General features: G+C 38.8%; 1 protein-coding gene across 1 annotated transcript in view; it reads left to right on the top strand.

Moving 5' to 3' along the window:
• Positions 1-6727: 6727 nt before the first annotated feature.
• The window catches only part of PPP1R1C (protein phosphatase 1 regulatory inhibitor subunit 1C), a 130037-nt gene continuing 110652 nt past the window's right edge, over positions 6728-26112 (top strand). The window contains exons 1-2 of the mRNA XM_007522147.3: positions 6728-7673; positions 9365-9425. Of these exons, the coding sequence (XP_007522209.1) occupies positions 7593-7673; positions 9365-9425 (142 nt within the window). The 5' untranslated portion in view covers positions 6728-7592. The remainder of the gene's footprint in view (positions 7674-9364; positions 9426-26112) is intronic.

Raw genomic sequence — 26112 nt, 5'->3', positions numbered from 1 at the left:
GGACTTATCCTATGACCCAGCAATTGCTCTTCTGGGGATTTACCCAAAGGAGACAAAAACATTTATCAGAAGAGATCCATGTCTACCTATCTTCAAATTGTAATAGCCCAAACCTTGAAGAAATAGATTTCCAAGGACAGATGAGTGGCGAAAAAAGTGTGGTATATATACACAATGGAAAGCAAAGGACTCTGGGGGAGGAAGAAGATGGAGGAGTGGAAGAGCATTGTGGGGTCCTGGTGCATAAAGAAACTGTACTCATATGTCACATGTCAGTGTCTACACTGTAAAGCATTAACTCCCCGAAGTTAGTTTTGTTCTAAGAGAAGTTAATACAAGAGAACACAGGAAACAGAAAATATGCTGCTATAAGAGTGAACAAAAGGGAGTCAGGCGGTAGTGCAGTGGGTTAAGCACAGGTGGCGCAAAGCACAAGGACCTGCATAAGGATCCCTGACTGAACCCCCGGCTCCCCACCTGCAGGGGAGTTGATTCACAGGTGGTGAAGCAGGTCTGCAGGTGTCTGTCTTTCTCTCCTCCTCTGTCTTCCCCTCCTCTCTCCATTTCTCTCTGTTCTATCCAACAACAACGCCATCCATAATAACTACAACAATAAAACAACAAGGGCAACAAAAGGGAATAAATAATAAATATAAAAAAATATCTTTAAAAAAAGTGAACAAAAAGCCAACCAAAACAAAAAAGAATGGAGTTAGCATGTTTGTTGATAGTAATTCAAAAGCAAACTGATTTGCACTAAAAGGTCAACTTAGGGATGAGTCTCTCTGTAGAGTGCACGTTACCATGCAGGAGGACCTGAGTTCAAGCCTCTTGACCCCACCTGTAGGAGCAAAGTTTCAGGAGGATAGAGTAGTGCTACAGGTGTCTCTGCTTTCTCTCTTTGCTTTCTCTATTTCTTGCCTTCTACCACCCTCTATCCAAGAAAGAAAAAGAAAGACGAAAGGAAGGGAGGAAGGGAGGAAGGAAGGAAGGAAGGAAGGAAAGGAAGGAAGGAAGGAAGGAAGAAAGAAAGAAAGAAAGAAAGAAAGAAAGAAAGAAAGAAAGAAAGAAAGAAAGAAAGAAAGGGAAAGGGAAAAAAGCCAGTACCAAGAAGTGTGGAATCAGCTTTTTTTTTTTGCCCCAGAGTTATTCCTGGGGCTCAGTGCAGGCACTGCAAATCCACAGCTCCTGGCAGCACTTTCCCCCATTTTATTGGACAGGACAGAAAGAAACTGAGAGGAGAGGGGGAGAGAGAGAGGGAGAGAGAACCATAGATACCTGCAGACCTGCTTCAATGTTCGTGAAGCATCCCTTCTGCAGGTGTGGGGCGATAGCCTTGAACCTGGATCCTTGTGCTTAGTACTATGTGAGCTTAATTGGAGGTGTCACTGCCTCGCTCCCATCACTGTATAGGCACTGAGCTGCATAGATGAACCTGGTGGCAAAATATCATTTTTTGAGATTTAAGTCGGAAGAAAAGAGATTTTTTTTTTTTTGGACAAAATAGAAAATTCTGACACAGTGTATAGGCAAAAAAGGCTTCTTTCTATAGAAATGTTCTAGTCAGATATATTTCTCTGAAAAACAAAAGCACAGTTAATATGAATATGAATACAGTAACTATATAATATATAGCCTCAATGTAGAAAAATGTTCAAACAATACATATACTTACATTTTGTTTTCTTAAAAACAAACAAACACACAAAAAAACTCTTTGAGAAAACTGTCCAATCAATTCCTATTTCTGGTGATAAAATGTGGTGACCCCAGCAGGAGTTTGGGACTATCAGCACACAAATGGCATCCCCCTGAGGAGGTGCTTCAGAGAAGGGAATGTATAAAAGCACGGGACTTTGAGCACATGAGGCTCTTATGCCTGCGGCTTCTTCTCCTGGTCAGAAGCATCTCGGTGATGGTGCTCCAGCATCCATCCGCCATGTCTACTTCTCCTGGGAACTGAACACGTGGGACTCTGCTAGCCGGTAAACTTTTGGACCCCTTTACAGCCATGAGCAACCTTTACCAGAGCTGATCATTGTTTATTTTATGGGACTAAACTTTGATAACCATATTCAGACTTTATAGACCTAGCGTAGGCTTAACCCTTGATGATAAGTGCTTATTTTGCCTATTACCTGTTTCAACCTAATAAACCGTGTATTGTTTCAACCAATTCCAAGACCCCACAGTGAATCCTTTTAGGCGCCTCAGCAGCAGCCCCCAGCCTAACCCCATTTTGTTTTAAGTTAATTTACAACAATAAAATTGCTGGGGCTCATATGGAGTGACTCCAACCAGGGGGTAAGCCTCTGACCCTCCCTTACCTGCTCAAGAGACTGCATTAATCAGAAAGAGGCATTGGGGAGCATTCTGGTACGAACATTCATTTATTGGGAGAAGAGTACAGGTCTTTATAATGAGTTAAACAAAGAACATTTTTCACATACGTCAGAGATTACAGGTTTCTTAAAGGTCAGCTTGCCCCTATGGTAGGGGGTTGGTATGACAAGAACTGATGAGATATATAAAGGTCAAAATGATTAGTCTCCATGATGCAGGCGAGTTGATTATCCAAAGGTATGTGAGAGAAGCATAGGGGTTAAACCAGTAAGGTGAGATAGAGAAGAAAAACAAAGATTGATGTAAATCACAGATATCAAAGGACACAAGGAAATAGAATATGGGGTCTCACTGCCAGGGTGTATGATGGAGTGTGTTCTCCTATATGATCAAAGATAAAGTTATAGTGGATGTGTGAACTCTGAGTGAACCCTCAAGCAGGCAGCCATTTGGTGTGAGAGGCTTGTAGGCTTTCTGTGAGCTTGAGAGATTAACAAGGAGAAACTGAGTCTGGGAGACTTTTCCCTCTTGTCTCATCTCTATAAGGAGAGAGGCTAACAAGTGGGGTGTCTTTCCAGACCTCCATCCAAGGATGGGAGAGCTCCCCTAAGCTCTACCAAGTTTTCACATAGTCCCACATAAAATAATTTGACTTGAGCAGATATTTACTTTTATTTTTTATATTTACTTGTTGACTGGAGTCTGCATGTGACCTCTCTGTGTGACCTGGACTTCTTATAGCTTGGGTACTAAATGCAGTGGTATGTACAGTAGTAATCGCTGTAGCACTTTTAACATTTAGTATAATAACACCTCTCTAGCTCAGGGGCGGACTGAAGCTAAGGGGGTGTGGATATCATCACACGATGCTGGAAGTGACAGTTGTTTAAAATTCTGTGTGTGAAAACAAAAATATCTGGGGCCTAGAGTCTGCCTTTCCACTTCTACCCGGGTTCCCTATTTCCTATGACCACTTTCTGCCCATAGCATCTTTACGCCTATATTGTTTACATATTTAAAATTCTTCCCTTTTCCCTTAAATAGAATTTTTTTTTTTTTTGCATTTAGGACTCTATCCTACTTCTAACTTGGTGTAGAATATGTTACTCAACACATATCTATTTTAATGAATCTGGCTTGTGAGAGTATTTTGTAACTTAATACCCTTCCTTTATACCTAAACTCAATACTTATAATTTCAGTATTTCATAAAACATATCTTTCTCTAAGAAAAGAGAGAAAGTCTAAAGTTAAGCTATTAAGTGAATAAAAGTGAAAGTTATCAAAGTAATGAAAAGAGAGATGGGTAGGGCAAGATCCCAAATTATCTTCCTGTTATTTCCTTGTCTCTGCTAAATAACCTTTAATATTATGTAAATATTGAGAGATGACCTCCCCACCCCCCATAATGTCCCAAAGGTGCAGTGGGCTGTGATATACTGATTTCTTATGACTCTCCTTTGCCTGATCTGTTTTTCTTCCCTTTCCTTTTTTCTGTTTCTGTTTTCCATATATAAAATTCTTATTCTATGCCATCTGAATAATCTGAATTTTTAGGTAGCCCCCAATACCAATGCTGTTGAAATTCAAACCTCTTAAGTTCATGATATTAAGACGTGAAGACTCTGTGAAGTGAATAGGTCATGAAAGTGAACATAACATAAATGGAATCAATGCTTTACATAGGAACCCCCAGGGAGGGAAAGGTGACCATTCAGGAAGTAGGACTTCATCAGGCACTGAATCTGTCACCATCATGCATCTCCTGGGTGTTTGTTGTTCTAAGACTCACAGCCTTTGTATTTGTTTTGTTTTATTTTTGTCTGTTTTTTTTTTGAGATAACAGCTCTAATAGATTAAAAGAAGTAACAATTTAAATAATTACTGCTAATAGTTATAAGACGAATAAAAACCTTAAAATCATCTAAAGAACTCTGCATCTATGGATTATAGAGACAGGTAAGGGAAAGAAGAAATAAAAATTATTTCTGGTGATTATATATGACAAAGTATTATAACTGATCTTTTTAAATCTCTGCTAATATTTTCATTTGTTATTGGATAGAGGCTGAGAGAAATTGAGAGGAGAGGAGGAGAAAGAAAAGGAGAGAGATCAACTTGACAGATCATCCAGGCAGAAAATCAATAAAGAAATGAAGGAGCTAAATGAAGAGATAGCTAAACTAGAACTATTGAACATTTTCAGAGTAAAAATGGTGATTTTACCATTTTCAGTCCATCTGGGATGGAGCTTGAAGAAATCATGTTAAGTGAAATACGTCAAAAACTTAAGGATGAATATGGGATGATCTCTCATTCACAGGCAGAAGTTGAAAAACCAGATCAGAAGAGAAAACGCTAAGCACAACTTAGACTGGAGTTGGTGTATTGCACCAAAGTAAAAGACTCTGGGGTGGGTGGGTGGGTGGGGGAGTTTAGGTCCTGGAACAGGATGGCAGAGTTGGGGGGTTGTATTATTGTGTGGAAAAATTAGAACTGTTATGCATGCACAAACTATTGTATTTACTGTCGACTGTAAAACATTAATCCCCGAATTAAAAAAAAGAAGAAGAGGGAGAGAGAGAGATATTGAGACACTTGCAGCCCTACTTCACCACTTGTGACGCTTTCCCCCTGCAAGTGGGACCAGGGGCTTGAACCTAGGTTCTTGTGCACTGTAAAGTGTGCGTTTTAACCAGGTGCATCACTGCCTGGCCCCTATAACTGACATTTCTATGATCATCACGAAGCAAGAAAAAAGCAAGAATTATTCTTGACATATACTCTTTTAAAACACATGGAAATACTGACTTTATCTTAAGAATCATTAAATCTTAGAATAGAAGCAAGGTGTGCTGCTTAAAAGAATGGGGCATGGTCTTTGGGCAAATTCAGTACATAGGAACATATTGTTTCCTAGAGAGTATTAACAGATGAAGTTTAGTCAGAGTTATATTGTCTTTTCTCTTTGTATAATTTGAAGATATATTCAGAGGAAAAAATTCATGGATATCAACTCAAGTTTTTGTTTTTTCTTTTTTTCTGGGAATGAACTTTTGTAAGCTCTTATGTATGTAATTTATAAGTTTTTCTTTGACGTTACGGAGATAAACCCACCCCAAGATTTCTTGCTGGTCAGCATTGTTCCCAGCTGAAAGTGCTTTTACATCTTCAGATCTTTCCCCTACTGAGTATAGAAAGCTCATTGAATAATGCATATTTCTATAATCTTTCATCAGACTCTTGCATACTTACATCATCCTTTGGATTCCTGGTATGGAAACAGAATTTTAAAAATGCTTCATTATGTTAATATCTGGATTATTGTCTTTTTAGAATTTATTTTATTTCTGATTTCTATCAGTAGGGCAGAGAGAAATTGAGAGGGGGAGGGGAAATAGAAAGGAAGTGAGAGAAACATATGCAGCACTGCTTCAGTGCTTGTGAAGCAACCCCCCTGCAGGTGGGGACTGGGGGTTTGAATCCGAGTTATTGTTGACAGTTAATGTGTGTGCTCCAACAGGTGCAATGATCAAACGTACAGTATAAATTCCCAAACATAAATGCTTAGTTTTTCACAAACAATAGCTTTCAAATAAGGAAGTAAGGGACTACAATTATTTCTTCTATCCTGTAGTATCATATTTAAAGTGAATTCACAAAGGGAAACAAATGTATGATGGTCACCTGATTGTTTATTCTTGGAAATTAACAGATATGAAAATTAAACCAATATCTTTCTGCTTTAATTAGCTAATTTGACCCAAGCTCCTTTATTGTGATAGAGATTATTTCTTCTATATTTTCCCAGCTACTTATGTACATTATATACGTTTATGCATGCAATATTTATTTATGTATAACACTCATACATAGAGTGGGATGGGAGAAATGTCATGGCACATTTTTCATAGAAAAATGCATCGTGACACCTCGAGTATATAGAAATTGACAAAAAGCCACAGTGTACTCATGTTTTCTGGTCACTTCTGTATTCATCTCATCAGAGGATTTACCTGGCTCCACGAGGAATTAGAAGAGTTTATTGCAGCAGTGATGACTTCTAGGCTGTGTGCTAGTTACTTCTTCCATACTTTTCACTCTATTGAAACTCTGAACTATAGTTAAAGAAAGTTGAAACAGCACAGGAGTTTCAGGTTCATTGAGTCTAAACCCCTTGCTTTTTTGGCAAAGTATAGGGGCCTAGACATAGCCTCTGATTTTTTTTTTATACAAAACATTTTTATTTAATTAATTAATTAATTAATTAATTCCCTTTTGTTGCCCTTGTTGTCATAGTTGTTGGATAGGACAAAGAGAAATGGAGAGAGGAGGGGAAGAGAAAGACAGACACCTGCAGACCTGCTTCACCACTTGTGAAGCAACTACCCTGCAGGTGGGGAGCCAGGGGCTCAAACCAGGATCCTTATGCTGGTCCTTGTGCTTTGCGCCACCTGCACTTAACCCGCTGTGCTACTGCCCGCCTCCTGCCTCTGATTTTCTTGATGCTGCAAAACCTGATCTAAGATCTGCTCAGCCCAGAGTGATGCTGCCTTCATGATACCACAGCTATGTTCAGTCCTACCTAACCAGAGCTTACAGAATAAATTAGTTAATATCACTGGTTGTGGCTCACCCTTGAGACCATTCATCTGTTTGGTGGCCGGATGTAAAGTAGCGAAGGTGTCTTGAGTTATAAGTTGCTACAAGAGGAATGAAATGAGTCTATAGCCAAACCCTGCCCCCTCCCCCCCCAAAAAAAAAACAAAAAAAAAACCTCCTGCTTTATGTTCATCAATAATGAATAGCCCATCCCTGCAATACTCAGAGGGAGCTTACGTTGCACTTTTGAGCAGCGGGTTAGTAATGTACAGTGGATAGAGCCTTTCTTTCAAATCCCAGGGCAGCGGGCCCTTCAAGGCTAGCATTGCATTTTCAATTAGCCTCTGAGTGAATGCTTGGCATGTGTCTTAGTGAAGAGGCACACAATTAGCTTATTGTTCTTCTCTGTGTTGTGCTGAGAGGATCTAAGGGGTTGGTGGGGGAACAGGAAAGCCAGGCATCACTGTGGATGTTGAAGAAGAGAGTTACTCACCTCAGCATCTTCACTCGCTCTGGAATTACAGCTATTTCTTACCAAGCACTCTGTGAGGTTGGGAGGAGTGTGGCTGAGGAAACACATCCCAGACAACCACTTGGGGTTAGTCTTTCGGAGTCTTTCACATCTGTCTCTGATTCCGGTCCTTATCATGGAGCCCAATAGTCCCAAAAAGATACAGTTTGCTGTGCCTTTATTCCAGAGTCAGATTGCACCTGAAGCAGCAGAGCAGGTAAGAATTGGGTGGGGGGCCGTTCCTGTATAGAAGGGACGAATATTCATTCTTGTGACTAATTGAAAGTTTTTCCTTTTCAAAAAATATCTTAAATACGCCTAATTTTGTGAATTCCTAGAATGCAGGAATGAGAGGTAAGGTGACTTTCAAATGTGCCCTACATGGATTGCTTTAGGGAAGCCACTGGCTAAAATGTAGCACTTTGTTGGGGAGTAAAATTAGCAGCCATTAAGAAAAAAGTGCCTAAAGGTGTAATTCAGATTTGGATACAAAATTTTGTTTGTTTTTCCTTATTAAAATATGGGTTCTGTTTTTTAGGGAAATAAGCAAATAACAACAACAAATCCTTCAAAATGAACAAACTTTTGTTTTGTTGTTCCTAAAATGAAATGGTTGATTAAAGAAAACGTTGAAGCCTATAATAGTTTCAGATCATAGGCTGACTATTTTTCTTCAATGCTTTTCACTGTGTATCCAAAACTGTTCATTGATGTATATAGAATGTAATATATGACATGTAGGAATTGGAAGTCTCTGCATAGTTTAAAAAGACAGCATTTTCACATTTTCCTTTCTATGTCCTTTCTGTTAGCAGCTTTCTACCTCTCAAGTGTGAGGCGAATTTACATCTGTATTACCTTTCAGATTTAGATTTACTTGGATTCCTGAGCTAGCCACTTTAAAAGACCATTTGTGGTACAAGACAAAGGCACAACAGAAAAATAAATAAATAAATAATAAATAAATACATAAAGTAAATTTATGTGGATCATCAACTTAATTTATTAGCTTCACAGGCATGTTATTTCCGACTCTCTTTTCAACATCCAACACCCTAAGAACATTATGTAGGAAACAGTAGTTACTATGAGAATCATAACAACCTGGGATGTTTGATAATCTGAAATAGATTGATCCACACACAGGCCGGATTTATTCAACCTTGACGAGGTATCTATGTCAAGGGAGGCACTGATTCTAGCATGGTCTAGGGGACATTCACAGGTCATCCTGTTTTGTACTGAAAATTATTGCAAGGATTTACCAATATGCTTAAGAATCAGAGTGACATTAGAGAGTCTAATTATGATATGTTTCTGAAATTCTAAATGTAAGGGAAAAAGAAACCTGCAACAAACCCATTATTTTAAAGTGAACCATGTATTCTCACAGGATCCATTAGTTTGTTGACTTGTTCCAAATGCTGTGCTAAAAAATAAAAAGCTAAAGCTATTACATGTAAGCTGTGAGAATCCTGTTATTAAAGCTTCTTTTATCTCACTTCAAAACAAGCGTAGTCAGTCTCATAACCCCAACATGAGGGCCCCAAGTCTTAAGAAGAGCAAGTCATCTCATACTTGCACTGTTTATTCATTTTAAGTGGCAGGATTTAGCTACATAGAACTAATCCTCTCTCTCTCTCTCTCTTTCTTCTGTTATAGAAATGCAGGGTTTTTTTTTTGTTTTGTTTTGTTTTTCTTTTGGTCAAAGAAGGTAGTCCTTTTACCTGTCAAATTTTCTATTATCCAGAATATAATTAATGAACAATGAACAACAAGCATTGCCCTCCAGAAATGTGACCTTGTGTGTGGGGGTGGGGGGAAGAATGAGAGGACAGATCTGAAAACTGTAAAGTGCAATGGAACACTGACTTTCTCTGACATTAGCTGGGCCTTTGTTATTCACAGATTAGGAAAAGAAGACCCACACCAGCATCACTTGTAATTCTCAATGAACATAATCCCTCAGGTAAGAAAGTATCATGTTTATCATACTGATGGAGCAGAATATACTTGCTTGAGGAACACCAGGGTGCATGTCACTGCCTAAAGATAACAAGTAGCAATAATCTAACAAGGTAGTCCATGAAATAAGTATTATAAGAACTGTCTTAGCCAACAGTGTACTTTTCTTTTAGAAGGAGACATCGGTGATTATATGCTATGAAGTGTTTCATTGGCATTTGCTATCAAGTACACAGCATTTTTTCTTTGTTTGCTTTTGTGAAATCTGGTTCAATGCTTATTAATGAGGTTGTTGGAAAGTTATAAATCAAGCTCAAATTACAGTCATAGAGATGCTTGTTATCTTTACAGAATATGTTTTTATTTATGAAAGGTTGTTATAGGGTAGGCAATAAGCCATTATTGGCTTCAGCTTTCCTACTGATGTCATCTCTGAATAATGCAATTGACAAGTAACCAGATCAATTTTCAGCACTGCCCACTGGAGAGACATTCTGGAGGGCTGCGTCCGTTTGTTGAGGTTTTATTGCCATTTCCTGTAAAAGTCAAGCTGCATTATTCTCCCCGATAGAGGACTATGCTCTGTAATGCTTGTACTTTTACTTATTGAGTTGGCGTGGCTTCAGTCTCGTATTTAAGTGCTGCTTATAGAAAGACCACTCAGACAGCAAAGGTCATGGCATTCACTTGTCACCAAGTAAAAGTTAGTTTTAGACTTTTTGAAAGTCTAAATAGTAAGGCAGGCAAAGGGAGTTTAAGTAGTGGAAACTGAATAAACTTACATATAGGTTGCAGTAAATGGTCAGTTTTAAGAATGCCAGAACAAAATTGTCTTTGGCTTTCAGATTCCTTCCTAAATAGAACAGCACATATCTGATGAGAAAGAAATTCTAATAGATTGTTGATTGTTGGTCCCAGATAGTTTCCAAAGCAAACAAATTAGCTGACTTACTCCTGATAAAACCAAATAATTATACATTGATCCTGTTGTCATGAAACTTAACTAAGTTTTTTTTTTTTAATTTATTTCTTTATTGGGGAATTAATGTTTTACATTCAACAGTAAATACAATAGTTTGTATGTGCATAACATTCCCCAGTTTCCCATTTAACAATACAACCCCCACTATGTCATTTATCATCCTTCATGGACCTGTATTCTCCCCACCCACCCACCCCAGAGTTTTTTACTTCGGTGCAATATGCCAATTCCAGTTCAGGTTCTACTTGTGTTTTCTTTTCTGATCTTGTTTTTCAACTTCTGCCTGAGAGTGAGATCATCCCATATTCATCCTGTTTCTGACTTATTTCACATAACATGAATTTTTCAAGGTCCATCCAAGATCGGCTGAAAACGGTGAAGTCACCATTTTTTTTACAGCTGAGTAGTATTCCATTGAGTCTTGCTCAGCCACTCATCTGTTGTTGTACACCTGGGTTGCTTCCAGGTTTTGGCTATTACAAATTGTGCTGCCAAGAACATATGTGTACACAGATCTTTTTGGATGGATGTGTTGGGTTCCTTAGGATATATCCCCAGGAGAGGAATTGCAGGGTCATAGGGTAGGTCCAGCTAGCCTTCGGAGAGTTCTCCAGACTGTTCTCCACAGAGGATGGACCAATTGACATTCCCACCAGCAGTGTAGGAGGGTTCCTTTGACCCCACACCCTCTCCAGCATTTGCTGCTGCTACCTTTTCTGATGTATGACATTCTCACAGGAGTGAAGTGGTATCTCGTTGTTGTCTTGATTTGCATTTCTCTGACAATCAGAGACTTGGAGCATTTTTTCATGTGTTTCTCGGCCTTTTGGATCTCTTCTGTGGTGAATATTCTGTCCAAGTCCTCCCCCCATTTTTGGATGGGGTTATTTGTTGTCTTGTTGTTGAGTCTGGCAAGCTCTTTATATATGTTGGTTATTAAACTCTTTTTTTTTTTATTTAAATTTTTAATTTAAGAAATGATTAGTGAACAAAAGCATAAGGTAGGAGGGGTACAACTCCACACAATTCCCACCACCCAATCCCCATAACCCACCCTCTCCCATGATAGCCTTCCCATTCTCTAGCCCTCTGGGAGCATGGACCCAGGGTCGTTGAGGGTTGCAGAAGGTAGAGGGTCTGGCTTCTGTAATTGCTTCCCCGCTGAACATGGGCGTTGACTGGTCAGTCCATACTCCCAGTCTGCCTCTCTCTTTCCCTAGTAAGGTGTGTCTCTGGGGAAGCTGAGCTCCAGGACACATTGGTGGGGTCTTCAATCCAGGGAAGCCTAGCCAGCATCCTGGTGGCATCTGGAACCTGGTGATTGAAAAGAGAGTTAACATACAAAGCCAAACAATTTGTTGAGCAAACATGGATCCCAAGATTGGAATAGTGGAGAGGAAGTGTTGGGGAGGTACTCACTGCAAACTCTAGTGTAATCCTGCTTTCAGGTATATATTTTGCAGTAGTTTATGGATACGTGTGCGCATACGCTCTCTCTCACAGAAACTGGTGTATGTCTAGGTTATGGGACTTTGTTAGAAAGTGAACTACCTGAGATGAAATTAGAGTGTACTATAAAAGGAAAGGTCTCACCCGAGTAATGAAGCTGAAGGGTTGTCATTCCACACGTGAAGTCTCTGGATACACTCTGAGGTGAAGCATGTTGAGATGGCAATCGTTGCTTTGGTTAGGTTGTGATCGGCGGATGCAATATTATTTGGTATGGATTGGGAGAAGCATACGGGAAAGTGAGCCCTATCCATGGGTGCCAGGACTGGGGGAAGTAGGGGCTCTATAGTGAAGATGTGAGGTTCCTGCTGTCTTAGGGTTCAAAAAGACAATCAATAGTTAATATTATCATCACATTATTTGTTAATTGGGTTAACTTTGAAAAGTCCCTTTGTTATGGTTTGCTGTACAGTACCCAGTATCTTGTATATAGCTGTGCTATTGGAAGCCTCCAATCTACTTGGTCTAGGCTTTTGAGAGAGTCCGCATATCAAATACGTAGCCTATCTATTAAAAAGATTCAGTTTGTCTCCTGAGAACCTTTGAGACATACAATTGATTTCCCCCTCTCATATTAATTAACTACTGATTTATATGTCTACATTTTGCTAGGAGTGTACATAAACACCATTCCCATCACCAAAGGACCGTGACCCATCCCTCCCGCCCATTCCCACCCCCCACTGGCCCAGAAAGCTACATGTCTACCCCTCACCACTGGGTTTTTTCTTTAGTGCCCTACTTACAATTTGATCAGGTCCTGCTTTTAGTTTCCCTTTCAGATCTTCTAAGTCAGCTTCTGTTGATGAGTGGGATCATCCCATACTCATCTTTAACTTTCTGACTCAGTTCACTTAACATAATTCCTTCTAGCTCTGTCCAAGATGGGTCAGAGAAGGTGGGTTCATTGTTCTTGATAGCTGCATAGTATTCCATTGTGTATATATACCACAGCTTTCTCAGCCATTCATCTGTTGTTGGGCACCTGGGTTGCTTCCAGGTTTTAGCTATTATGAATTGTGCTGCTATGAACATAGGAGTACACACCTCTTTTTGGTTGGGTGTTATGGAGTCCTTGGGGTATAACCCCAGGAGAGGAATTATTGGGTCATATGGAAGGTCCATGTCTAGCCTTCTGAGGGTTTTCCAGACTGCTCTCCACAGAGGCTGTACCAATTTACATTCCCACCAGCAATGTAAAAGGGTTCCTCTGTCCCCACATCCTCTCCAGCATTTGTTGCTGCTGTCCTTTTTGATGTATGCCATTCTTACAGGAGTGAGGTGGTATCTTAGTGTTGTCTTAATTTGCATTTCTCTGACAATCAGTGACCTAGAGCAGTTTTTCATATGTTTGTTAGCCTTTTGGATCTCCTCTGTGGTGAGTGTTTTGTTCATTTCCTCTGCCCATTTTTGGATGGGGTCATTTGCTTTTTTGCGGCTAAGTTTGCTGAGCTCTTTATATATTTTGGTGATTAGTTTCTTGTCTGATGTCTGGCATGTGAAGATCTTCTCCCATTCTGTGAGGGGTCTCTCTGTTTGTTTAATAGTTTCTTTGGATGTGCAGAAGCTTTTCAATTTGATGTAGTCCCATTGGTTTGTTTCTACTTTGGTCTTCCTTGCAATTGGGTTTGATTCATCAAAGATATCCTTGAGGTGTAGATGGGAAAGTGTTTTACCAATGTTTTCCTCTAAGTATTTGATTGTTTCTGGTCTGACATCTAAGTCTTTGATCCATTTGGAGTTGATTTTTGTTTCTGGTGAGATAAAGTGGTTCAATTTCATTCTTCTGCATGTTTCAACCCAGTTTTCCCAGCACCATTTATTGAAGAGAGCCTCCTTCTTCCATTTAATCCTTTGGGCCCCCTTATCAAAGATTAGATGCCCATAGGTGTTGGGATTTACTTCTGGGCTTTCAATTCTGTTCCACTGCTCTGTGTGCCTATTTTTGTTCCAGTACCATGCTGTTTTGATGATGATGGCTTTATAATATAGTTTAAGGTCTGGGAGTGTGATGCCTCCATTTCTGTTTCTTTTCCTCAAGATGGTTTTGGCAATTCTAGGTGTTTTCAGGTTCCAGATAAATGATTGTAGTGTTTGTTCTATTCTCTTAAAGAAGCTTGGTGGAACTTTGATGGGTATTGCATTAAATTTGTATATGGCTCTGGGGAGAATGTTCATTTTGATGATATTTATTCTTCCAATCCATGAGCATGGGATATCTTTCCATTTCTTGGTATCAGTTTCTATCTCCTTGAGTAGCGACTCATAGTTTTCAGCATACAAGTCTTTCACTTCTTTGGTCAACTTTATTCCTAGGTATTTGATTGATTTTGCTGAAACAGTGAATGGGAGTGATTTCTGGATGTCTTCTTCTTCAGATTTAGTGTTTGCATAAAGAAATGCCACTGATTTTTGTACATTGATTTTGTAGCCTGATACCTTGCTATATTGCCTAACAACTTCCAGTAATTTTCTACTGGATTCTTTAGGTCTTTCTATGTATACTATCATATCATCTGCAAATAGTGAGAGCTTGACTTCTTCCCTTCCAATCTGTATCCCTTTGATTTCTTTCTCTTGCCTGATTGCTATGGCAAGAACTTCCAATACTATGTTGAAGAGTAACGGTGACAGTGGGCAGCCCTGTCTAGTCCCTGATCTGAGGGGGAATGCTTTCAGCTTCTCTCCATTGAGTATGATGTTGGCTGTAGGTTTGCTATATATAGACTCCACTATCTTGAGGAATTTCCCATTTATTCCCATTTTTTGTAGAGTTTTGAGCATGAATGGGTGTTGGATTTTGTCAAAGGCTTTCTCTGCATCTATTGAGATAATCATGTGGTTTTTGGCTTTGCTTTTATTGATGTGATGAATGACATTGATTGATTTACGGATGTTGAACCAGCCTTGCATTCCTGGGATGAATCCCACTTGGTCATGATGAACAATCTTTTTGATGTGTTGCTGTATCCGGTTGGCCAAGATCTTGTTTAATATTTTGGCATCTATGTTCATCAGAGATATTGGTCTGTAGTTTTCCTTTTTTGTTCTGTCCCTATCAGCTTTTGGTATCAGGGTGATGTTGGCTTCATAAAAGGTGGAAGGGAGTATTCCTGTTTCTTCAATCTTATGGAATAGCTTAAGAAGTATGGGTATTAACTGTTTCCTGAAAGTTTTGTAGAATTCGTTTGTGAAGCCATCTGGTCCAGGACTTTTGTTGTTGGGGAGATTCTTAATAACGGTTTCAATTTCTTTGTCTGTGATTGGTGCATTTAGATTTTGTAGTTCTTCTTGGTTCAGTTTTGGAAGTGCATAGGTTTCTAGGAATTGTTCCATTTCTTCCAGATTCTCTAGCTTGGTGGCATATAGTTCTTTATAGAAGTTTCGCAGAATTCTCTGGATTTCTGTGGTGTCAGTTGTGATATCTCCTGTATCGTTGACAATTCTATTAATTTGAGTCTTCTCTCTTTTTTGTTTGGTGAGTCTGGCTAGGGGTTTGTCAATTTTGTTTAATCTTTCAAAGAACCGACATTTGGCTTCATTGATCTTTTGTATGGTTCTTTTATTTTCGATGTTGTTTATTTCTGCTCTAACTTTAGTGATTTCTGTCCTTCTGGTTGCTTTAGGGTTCCTTTGTTCCTCTTCCTCTAAGTCCTTGAGGTGTGTAGTAAGTTCGTTCATTTGGGCTTCTTCTTGGTGTTTAATATGTGATTGTATAGCTATAAGTTTCCCTCTCAGTACTGCTTTAGCTGTGTCCCAAATATTTTGATAGGTTGTGTCTTCATTTTCATTAGTTTCCAGGAACATTTGAATTTCCTGTTTGAGTGAGTGTCTGACCCAGTGGTTCTTAAGGAGCATGTTGTTTAGTTTCCAAATTCTATGTCTTTTAATAATTTTCTGTTTGTTGTTAAAAGTTAGTTTTACTCCACTGTGGTCTGAGAAGATACTTGGGATGATTTCAATGCTCTTGAATTTATTGATGCTGTCTTTGTGACCTAACATGTGGTCTATCCTTGAGTATGTGTTGTGTGGATTTGAAAAGAAGGTGTATTCCAGTTTTTTGGGGTGGAGGAGTCTGAAAATGTCCAAGAGGTCTAGTCTGTCAATCTCTTCATTCAATTCTCTTATATCTTTATTGGTTCTCTTCTTTGTTGATCTGTCTAAGTGTGAGAGTGGGGTATTGAAGTCTCCCACTATTATTGTATTACTATTGATGTATTTTTGAAATTCTTTCAATAGGTGTTTAATGTATTTAGATGGTCCCTCGTTGGGTGCATAGATGTTAATAATTGTTAAGTCTTCTTGGCTGATTGATCCTCTTATCATTATGTAATGTCCTTGCCTATCTTTTATTACTTTATTTAATTTAAAATCTATCGTGTCTGAGATGAGAATGGCTGTTCCTGCCCTTTTTTGTGGACCGTTAGCCTGTATGATAGTTTTCCATCCTTTCACTTTAAGTCTGTGTTTATCTTGTTGTGACAGATGGGATTCTTGCAAGCAGCATATGGTTGGGTTATGTTTTCTGATCCATCCCCCCACCCTGTGCCTTTTGATGGGTGAGTTTAAGCCATTGACATTTATTGATATTATGGATTTAATGTATTGTAGTGCCATTGTTCTAAAAAACAATTTGTTTGCTCTGATATATTACAAGTATTATAGTGATGTTCTTGTTTATAAGAGGTCTTTTAATACCTCTTTCAGGGCCGGCTTGGTGATAGTTGCCTCCTTTAACTGTTGTTTGTCTAAGAAGGTTTTGATCCCTCCATCTAGCTTGAATGAAAGTCTAGCAGGATATATAATCCTTGGTTGAAACCCTTTTTCATTCAGGGCTTGATAGATATCTTGCCACTCCCTTCTGGCTTTTAGAGTTTGAGTTGAAAAATCTGCAGAAAGTCTTATGGGTTTTCCCCTGTATGTGACTTTTTGTTTCTCTCTTGCAGCCTTTAGGATCCTTTCTTTATCCTTACTTCTTCTCATTGTGACTATGATGTGTCTTGGTGTTTTCAGGTCTGGGTTGATTCTGTTTGGTACTCTCTGGGCCTCTTGCACCTTGATATCCTTTCTGTTATTCAGGTCTGGGAAATTTTCTTGTATTATTTCCTCTAGGATGTTTGCTTCCCCTTCCTCTCTTTCTTCCTCTGGCAGGCCAATTATACGAATGTTACTTCTTTTGAGATCATCCCATATGTCTCTGTTGTTGTTTTCAGTGTCTCTCAATCTCTTTTTAAGCTCTTTCACCTCTTTCTTAGTTTTCTCTAACTCATCCTCTGTCTGACTAATTCTGTTTTCTGCTTCTGTTAGTCTGCTTTCCCTTGCCTCAGCTTCTTTCTTCATTACAGCTATTTCAGCTTTCAGTTCTCTAATTGTCTCAAGATAATCAGTATTTTCCTTGGGGGTCTCAACTGTTGTTTCCCTAATACTGCCATTTCTTTCCTCCAATGTTGTTTTCATTTCTTTGCCGACGATGCTATCAGAGCACTCGCTGTTAGCGACTTCTCAGGCCGTCGCCATATTACCTCCCTCGGTTATTAAACTCTTATCTGATGTATGGCATGTAAAGATCTTCTCCCATTCTGTGAGGGGTCTCTTGGTTTGGGTAGTGGTTTCTTTTGCTGTGAAGAAGCTTTTTAATTTGATGTAGTCCCATAGGTTTATACTTGCCTTAGTCTTCTTTGTAATTGGATTCGTTTCATTGAAAATGTCTTTAAAATTTATGCGGAAAAGAGTTCTGCCAATATTTTCCTCTAAGTATCTGATAGTTTCTGGTCTAACATCCAAGTCCTTGATCCACTTGGAATTTACTTTTGTATTTGGTGAAATACAGTGATTCAGTTTCATTCTTCTGCATGTTTCAACCCATTGTTTCCAACACCATTTGTTGAAGAGACTCTGCTTTCCCCATTGAATAGTCTGGGCACCTTTGTCAAAGATTAGATGTCCATAGGTGTGGGGAGTTTTTTTTTTCAAATTAATTAGCTGATGTAATGAATGATAGCTCACTTATATTTGATTGAACTTGAGTGCAAGTAGTATGCACTTACAGCTTATAATAAATAACAACCATAATGATAAAATATAGGAGGCTCCCCTAAAAATGACCTAGAAAATAGCAACTAAACTATAATACTTTTGACACTAAGTCAAAGCAAAACCTGATCCTAGTCTTTATTAATTATGTAGATTTGGGGAGCATACATAAGCTCATTTTCTCATCAATAAATACAGATGGTTATGCTCACCCTTTCTCCTTGACAGAGTTGTATTGACTCTGTCATTACAAACCTTAAGAACTGAAATGTTTGACAAATGTCAGGTGTCCTTAGTCGATGAAATACACCCTTTATATGTGGTATTTAACAATTAAGGTGTAGCAAGAAATATAAAATTGTTATAATTTCATTTGTACTGAATATGTATGCCTCATTCAACAATCCTTTATATATCTAGTCTTATATATGAATGTTCTCTATCACATACAACAAAACAAATAGCAATAACAAAAGCCTTGTCATTTTTTAATGACAGTTTCTAAGCCTTTAAAAGCATTCCATTCTTCTTTCTTTCACGTCCCTTCTTTCCTCTTTCTTTCTGTCTTTCTTTCTTACTTTTTTTCTTACTGGATACAGACAGAGAGAAATTAAGAGGGGAGAAGGAGCACACAGGGAGAGAAACAGAGAGACATTTGCAGCCCTGTTTCATAAGTCATGAAGCTTTCCCCCAGCAGGTGGGGACCAGGTACTTGAACCTGAGCCCTTGCACACTGTAACTTGTAAGCTTAACTAGGTATGCCACTGCCTGGCCCCTGAAGCAATGCATTTTTTGAAAAAAATTAGGTTCATCAATTAACTTTAGTAAAATAAACAAATCTCTTTAATTGCCCAGTAAACAACTGAATGTTCTTGAACTCACTAGTGAACTATTGCCCAAGTATTGGCATTTCTGGATTCATCTGCCCCATGCAAGTTCCATAACCTCATTTGTGCTAGGAAAAAAAAAAAGCATTATTAAAAATAGTCACAACAGGGAGGCGGGCGGTAGTGCATCAGGTTAAGTGCACATGGCGCCAAGCCAAGAACAGGCGACAGGATCCGGGTTCAAGTCTCGGCTCCCCACCTGCAGGGGAGTCGCTTCACAGGAGGTGAAGCAGGTCTGCAGGTGTCTGTCTGTCTCTCCCCCTCTCTGTCTTCCCCTCCTCTCTTCATTTCTCTCTGTCCTATCCAACAACAATGACATCAATAAAACAATAACCACAACAATGATAAAAAAAAAAAATCAAGGGCAACAGAAGGGAAAAAATGGCCTCCAGGAGCAGTGGATTCACAGTGCAGGCACCAAAGCCTCAGCAATAACCCTGAAGACAAAACAATAACAACAATGACAACAAAATAGTAACTATAGCAGTTCTATTGAGGAAATCAACATTTCCTCAATAAAGTGATATTGGAGTTAAATTTAAGAAACAAGAAAAATGCTTGATTAGTATAAAAAGTCATAAATACTGTGCGATCTGAAGGCAGGACTACTTCACTCCGAAACTACCTTCCCGACCCTTCCTGATGTCCTTTTTCACTCGCTTTTTAAAAATGTTTTTAAATATTTATTTTACTTATTTTATTTATTTTCCCTTTTGTTGCCCTTGTTGTTTTATTGTTGTAGTTATTGTTGTTGTTATTGATGTCGTCGTTGTTGGATAGGACAGAGAGAAATCGAGAAAGGAGGGGAAGACAGAGAGGAGGAGAGAAAGACAGACACCTGCAGACCTGCTTCACTGCCTGCGAAGCGACTCCCCTTACAGGTGGGGAGCCGGGGTTCCAACTGGGATCCTTTCCCTGGTCCTTGTGCTTTGGGCCATGTGCGCTTAACCTGCTGCACTACAGCCCGACCTCCTTTCACTCACTTTTTCAAAGATTTCAGGTGGCTGTGACTTTCAGGCCATGCACGTCCATGCTATGTCGCTTTGTAAATTCCATTATTGCCTTTGGGTGTGGAGCTTGATGGGTTGGCTCCCATTGACGAGGTCCTTTCCACTACTTGTTGCAAGTGTCCATATCCTGGGGCCAGGTGGGCTCCTTTCAGGTTAATTACTTACTGTTTCCCCAGAGGCTTAGGTGGGGTTGGAAATGCCAGTTTGCAGGACAGGCTGGCTCATCTCATGTAAACACCTTGCACTCTTTTTCAGGTGTGAAAAAGAGTGCAAGTAGTTTGCCAGTAGTTGCTAATGTCCCCTAGTAGTAGTTTGCCCCTAGCAAAACCATGGCTACAACAACAAAAATACAAATAACAATAATTTTTTTTTAAGGGAAAGAAGAGAGAAACTTACAAGGTACTTAAACTAACCCAAGCTCTTGAGGTTTGCTCTAGGTTATCTGTTTTAAAGAAAATCTACAATCATCCCTATAAAAACATCTCAGGTGGAACATACAGTATGTTGTCCAGCCTCCCTTCAGGGGATGGAACATTCTCTGCAGTTGTTGATCCAAGTTGAGGGCAAGGTCCTATGGGGGCCCACAAAGGGGTCTATTGTGTTGTTCCTGATAAAGATGACTGGTAACACGGAGAGAGGGATTTATTTGAGGTCTAGGCCCATCATGTCTGTGTGGGAATCTCAGGACCCACCGACTAGGGCCCCAGCTGGTGGGGTGGCCTGATAGTGACTAAAGAGTCATCATTAAAGTATGCCAGTCTCTTGCCCTTATTCAGCTTTTGCAGTCCTTGCTTGATTAGGTTAGCTTGGGAGTGACTGAGGGAAGTATAATAGGAAGTAGGTGAGGAGTGTATTTAAGTCTTAAGTAGACACTATTTCACTATGAACTTTATAGTGTCTTTTTAGGTCTTTCTACTTGCAAGTAGACACTATTTCATTATGAACTTTATGGTATCTTTTTAGGTCTTTCTTGCTTGCTTGCTGCATATACTGGCTCACTGCAGACTATTGTGCACTTTTCCTTTCTGGTATATATTTTGCCCTAATTTATGGATACATGTGAACATATGCCCTATCTCATGGGACCTGGGATGATGACCCTGCGTCCATACTCTCAGAGGGATAAAGAATAGGAAAGCTATCAGGGGAGAGGATGGAATAGAGAGTTCTGGTGGTGGGAATTGTGTGGAGTTGTACCCCTCTTAGCCTAGGTTTTTTTTTGTCAGTGTTTCCTTTTTATAAATAAAAGTTAAAAAAAAGAAAAAATAAATAAAGAAAAGAAACATTTCAGATCTTATTTCTGATGTTAGAAAATAGAGGTGCTTGTATCAAACCCATTTTACTTAAAAAAAAAAAAAAACGCTTCATTTAGTCTTCACTACAGGTTTATTTACTCACTTCTTTTAGTACTGGTTTCTCTCACTATCCAGAAGGAGAGGCCTCCCATGAAACTTTTTAAAGTGAGGAAGCAGATTCACCATTTATTTAGAAAAATATTTACCACTGCTAGTCACCCCAAATAACACAGCAATCATACCAATAATATAAATTCTAAAACAACACCAACATATAGTAAAAACAGGTATGATATGATAAGCACAGAGCATATATGAATATGTAAATAAATATTTTATATAAATATCTATGTATTATAGGGGCTGGGTAAGCTTCACAAGTGGTGAAGCTAGGCTGAAGGTGTCTCTCTGTCTCTTTCCCTCTCTATCTACCCCTCCCCTCTCAATTGCTCTCTGTGTCTATCTAGTAATAAATAAATAAACAAGTATATATAGAATAAGTATACTCAGCAGTGTATCACTACTTCTTGCTCAGAGTATAGGGTGGGTGTTTTGTTGTTGTAGAACTAACTATAAATGTTCTTTTATTTTTGCATTTTGTCATAAAGGGAAGTATCTTTTGTCATAAAGGAAAAATAAAATCAAAATTTTTTTCAGTTATTGAAAAAAGGCAGTGGTGAGATCTTTTATAAAGGCAAGATGATGTTTTGGAAATGTGCAGCTACCTACATCATCTATATTTTTTCTGGATTAAATAACCCTCATTCCCCACAAGAGACTTAATAACCTCTATCCAAATTCTTGCATCTTGACCTCTGGAGTTCAGAGTTGTACACAGTCTTCCAGTAAAGAGCCAACCTAGACCAGGCATTCTGAATATTAAAGCTTGTGGCATCAATTCTTTTCCACTTACTGTTAAGCAGAGCCAATATGGCAACAATTAAATGTAATGGATCTGATGCTATTAAACATAAGAGACCTGGAGCTAAGTGAGGATTTGGGTAAGTACCCAGTTGTTTTGATAGCATTTAAAAGCTTATACATCTAAAAAAAAAAAAAAAAAAAAGAACAAGAGGTACAATGTAAAACATTTTCCTCCCTCTGTGTCTTCCCCTCCCCTCTCAATTGTTCTCTGTCTCTAGCTAATAAGTAAATAAAAATTTAAGGGGAGTCGGGTGGTAGCGCAGTGGGTTAAGTGCATGTGGCGTGAAGCTCAAGGACCTTCTCAAAGAACCTGGTTCGAGCCCCAGCTCCCCACCTGCAGGGGAATCGCTTCACAGGTGGTGAAGCAGGTCTGCAAGTGTCTATCTTTCTCTCCCTCTCTCTGTCTTTCCCTCCTCTCTCCATTTCTCTCTGTCCTATCCAACAACAACATCAATAACAACAATAATAACTACAACAATAACAAAAGGGCAACAAAAGGGAATAAATAAATATTTTTAAAAAAACTTTAAAAATGGGGTGGGGGGGTCAGGCAGTGGTGCACCTGGTTAAGTGCACACATTACAATGCACAAGGACCTAGGTTCAAGCCCCTGGTCCCCACTGCAGGGGGTAAGCTTCATGAATGGTTTCTCCCTCTCTATCTTCCCCCCTCCCCTCTCAATTTCTCTGTCTCTAATAAATAAATATTAAAATATTTATTTTAAACATATTAAAATGATTTGGGTGTATATTTATTGAACTTCCTATAACAGCTTAGTTCACAAGAGATAGACTGCCTTCTTAATATTTATTGCCCAAAACAGTCTCAAAAATTAGTAATGCAAGCCAAAACATTTCTTTCACGTGACTCACAATCCTAAATTTTTTTTAGCATGATGCATATAGATTAAATATCACAGTACATCCCTTTAACCTTGAGAGTGCATCTACTCTGTAGAGTGAATTATGACTTCCCATTGATTTGGGCTATTCTGCTATGCAAACAAAAAAGAAGTCAGAGTCCATTCTGGATGTGATATATGACTTTCAAAATGAGGCTTCCATTTAGAACTTGATGCTAAGTTCATAGAGTTCTGAAGACTGTATTTATAGTCGTAATGGGTTGGATGATAGCTAGAGAATATTGCTGGACTCCGAGTTGTTCAAAATAGGGGACCTCTAACAATTTCTCTCGATGGAAGGTTTTGTAGTATCAACAAAGTTAAAGATCTATTTTTGGTATTTGGACATTCAAATGTAACTGATAATGGATGGAGACCTATTCTACAAACTCAATGATGATCTAGTCAAAAAGCAGGGCAAACTTTAAGTAGAAATCTCAGGAACCAACTAAACAATCTCCTGGGACTTTTTAGGTTGACTAAGATGTTAGCCCTACACCTGCAGCTCCCTGTCACCATTAGGGACCTAACTCAACTGTATTCTAGTAAAATCTCAATCGGACCCAATGTCTTTATAGTTTTGCTACCTTATCCTTGCAAACTGGGGGTGTAGTTTACGCTACTAATTTAGAATCTGTGTTTATTATTCAGTACTTTATTTTGCCATAGCAGTTTTATTGATGTATAAAACAAAGAAAGATTCTCAGCAGGACCATTCTAGAGCTAAGAGGCATTACTTTCTAAGGAACTTGCAAAAGAGGCATTTTTTTTTCTTCCTAAGCTTTTCTTTCAAGTTATTGAGTGCCGGTCCATGTTGAATGACTTAAAGACAATGATGCATGTTGCTTTTAGAGATTCTTGTCTGAATATATGAGTGACAAGCTTCCCAGTAACTATTCGCTTTGTGCAGTCAAATAGCTTGATTTGTTTGTAGGATGTATTTTGAGACTTTGAGTAAAAGTTTTTTTTAAAAAAATCCATTTTATTTATTTGCTTATATTTTAAAACTTGTTTTTATATATTTTTTCATTATTTACTTTATAGATACAGTCAGAGAAGGAAGGGGGAGATAGGGAGGAAGAGAGACAGAGCAACACCTGTGGTATTTGCTTCACCACTCACAAAGCTTTCCCCCTGCAGGTGGGGACCAGGGACTCGAACCGGGGTCCTTCAGCATTGTAACATGTGTTTAACCTGGTCCCTGAGTATAAGCTTTGAAGGATGTAATATACCATCCTTAACCCTTAGAAAAGTATTCACTGGGGGCTGGGTGGTAGCGCATGGGTTCAGTGCACATGGTGCAAAGTGCACTGACCAGCGTAAGGACCTGAGTTCGAGCCCCCGGCTCCCACCTGCAGGGGGGTTGCTTCATAAGCAGTGAAGCAGGTCTGTAGGTGTCTATCTTTCTCTCCCTCTCTCTGTCTTCCCCACTTCTCTCTATTTCTCTCTGCCCTATCCAACAGCAACAACAGCAATAACAACAACAATAACAACGATAAACAAGGGCAACCAAAGGGAAAAAATAGCTTCCAGGGGTAGTGGATTCACAGCGCAGGCTCTGAGCCCCAGTGATAATCCTGGAGGGAAGAAAAAAGAAAGGAAAAGAAAAAAAAGAAAAGGAAAGGAAAGAAAGGAAAAGTATTCACTCGCATCTCAGAAGGAATCTGTGAGGACCAGAAGTGTTGGGAGAGGGATATCTTAGAGCAAATGTTCAGTTGCAAAGAGTAGAGAGAGCAGAATCCATTTCTTTCTTCTTCATCCCTTATCCCTTTCATCTTCTCTAATATTTCAGGGGCTCCCAGAACAGAAATATTCTCTATCTGCTCATCGTCTATGTATTTTGGTACACAGTTATTCCTGATTTTCACTCATGACTTTGTATCATCAGAGTAATTTGATATAATAGCAATTATAGTGCTTAGCAAAGCGACTTGTGTCATAAATCACCTACATCTACATCATCAAGGGGAGCTAATTTGACTGTTTGGTTAGAATGCAATTACAGCTTGGCAGTGATGCTGAGGAAAGAGCACTGTGTGAAAAACAAGGGAATCTGTCATCTCTCTTTTTTCATCATTATCTGGGAGCACTATTCCACCATTACAGGAAACAGTTTTCACAGTCTTTACAGATAAGTACATATTGATCTACTTGTAGAGAAATCTAAATACATAAATAGAATCATGTGAACAACAGGTGCAAACAGCATGTTATGTTTTTTTTCTATTTGATGAAAAATATATTAGAAGACATGGATATCTCTTTACGCAGACACATGCACGGATACACACATGAGTTGGATGCCAAGGATGTGTAAAAATATTACTATAGGCTGGCCCATGGGGTAAATACACTTCTACTAGTTAATCTGGTTTGCAAAGGCGTTGTGAAGGTTTTAAATGGAATGACATCTGTAAGAATTATTTAAATTTCTATTCCTTTTGAATCTAAAATACATAGATAAAAAAGTCACACTATTTTAAAAATCATGACTAGCATGATTTATTAAATTAGATAAATAATGATAGAATTCCTTAAATTATGTTTTAAGTCAGAAGATTATTTTAAGAAATAATAATATTTATTGAATATAAATTACCTTAAGACTATCTTCTTATTTGGGTAGGTTGCCAATGCCTATTTTTAAAATTGATGAAATTGTAAACAAAATTATACTTACCTAGAAAAAAAATGAGCTCTTTATGCTATCACCTGTTTAGCTACACTGTATCGTTCAGTTTGAAATCACAGTTTTCAATTTGACCTTGGAGTTTCTGTTAATAGTGCTTCTCACATTTCAACTTGCTTATCCACACAACAATGGAATAATCTGTTTCTCCCTCTCTGTTCTGCCTTGCCCCCTTAGTCCGTTGATGTCCTTTTGCTGAGTCTGTTGTAAATGTTAAGTCTGTGTACTTATTGCTTCTGTTCACCCTAGGACACTTAGCAACTTATGCTAAACTCCAACAATAGCACTCACAGTAGTTTACCATGACTCTAACACTAAGAGGTGCTTTATGTGGCCCTAACTTCAGAATAGTGAGCATGACATGTCTTAGTGTCAGATGCTGGCATGATAGTGACACTCTAAGTCTCTGCTCCCAGATTTATGAAAAAGGATTGCGGTAACTTTGCATGAAGAATTTATGT

This window comes from Erinaceus europaeus, chromosome 18, assembly GCF_950295315.1.
Source record: "Erinaceus europaeus chromosome 18, mEriEur2.1, whole genome shotgun sequence".
Classification (NCBI taxonomy): Eukaryota; Metazoa; Chordata; class Mammalia; order Eulipotyphla; family Erinaceidae; genus Erinaceus; species Erinaceus europaeus.
Note: the sequence above shows the minus strand (reverse complement) of the source record. Positions and strands in the feature narration are given on the sequence as shown.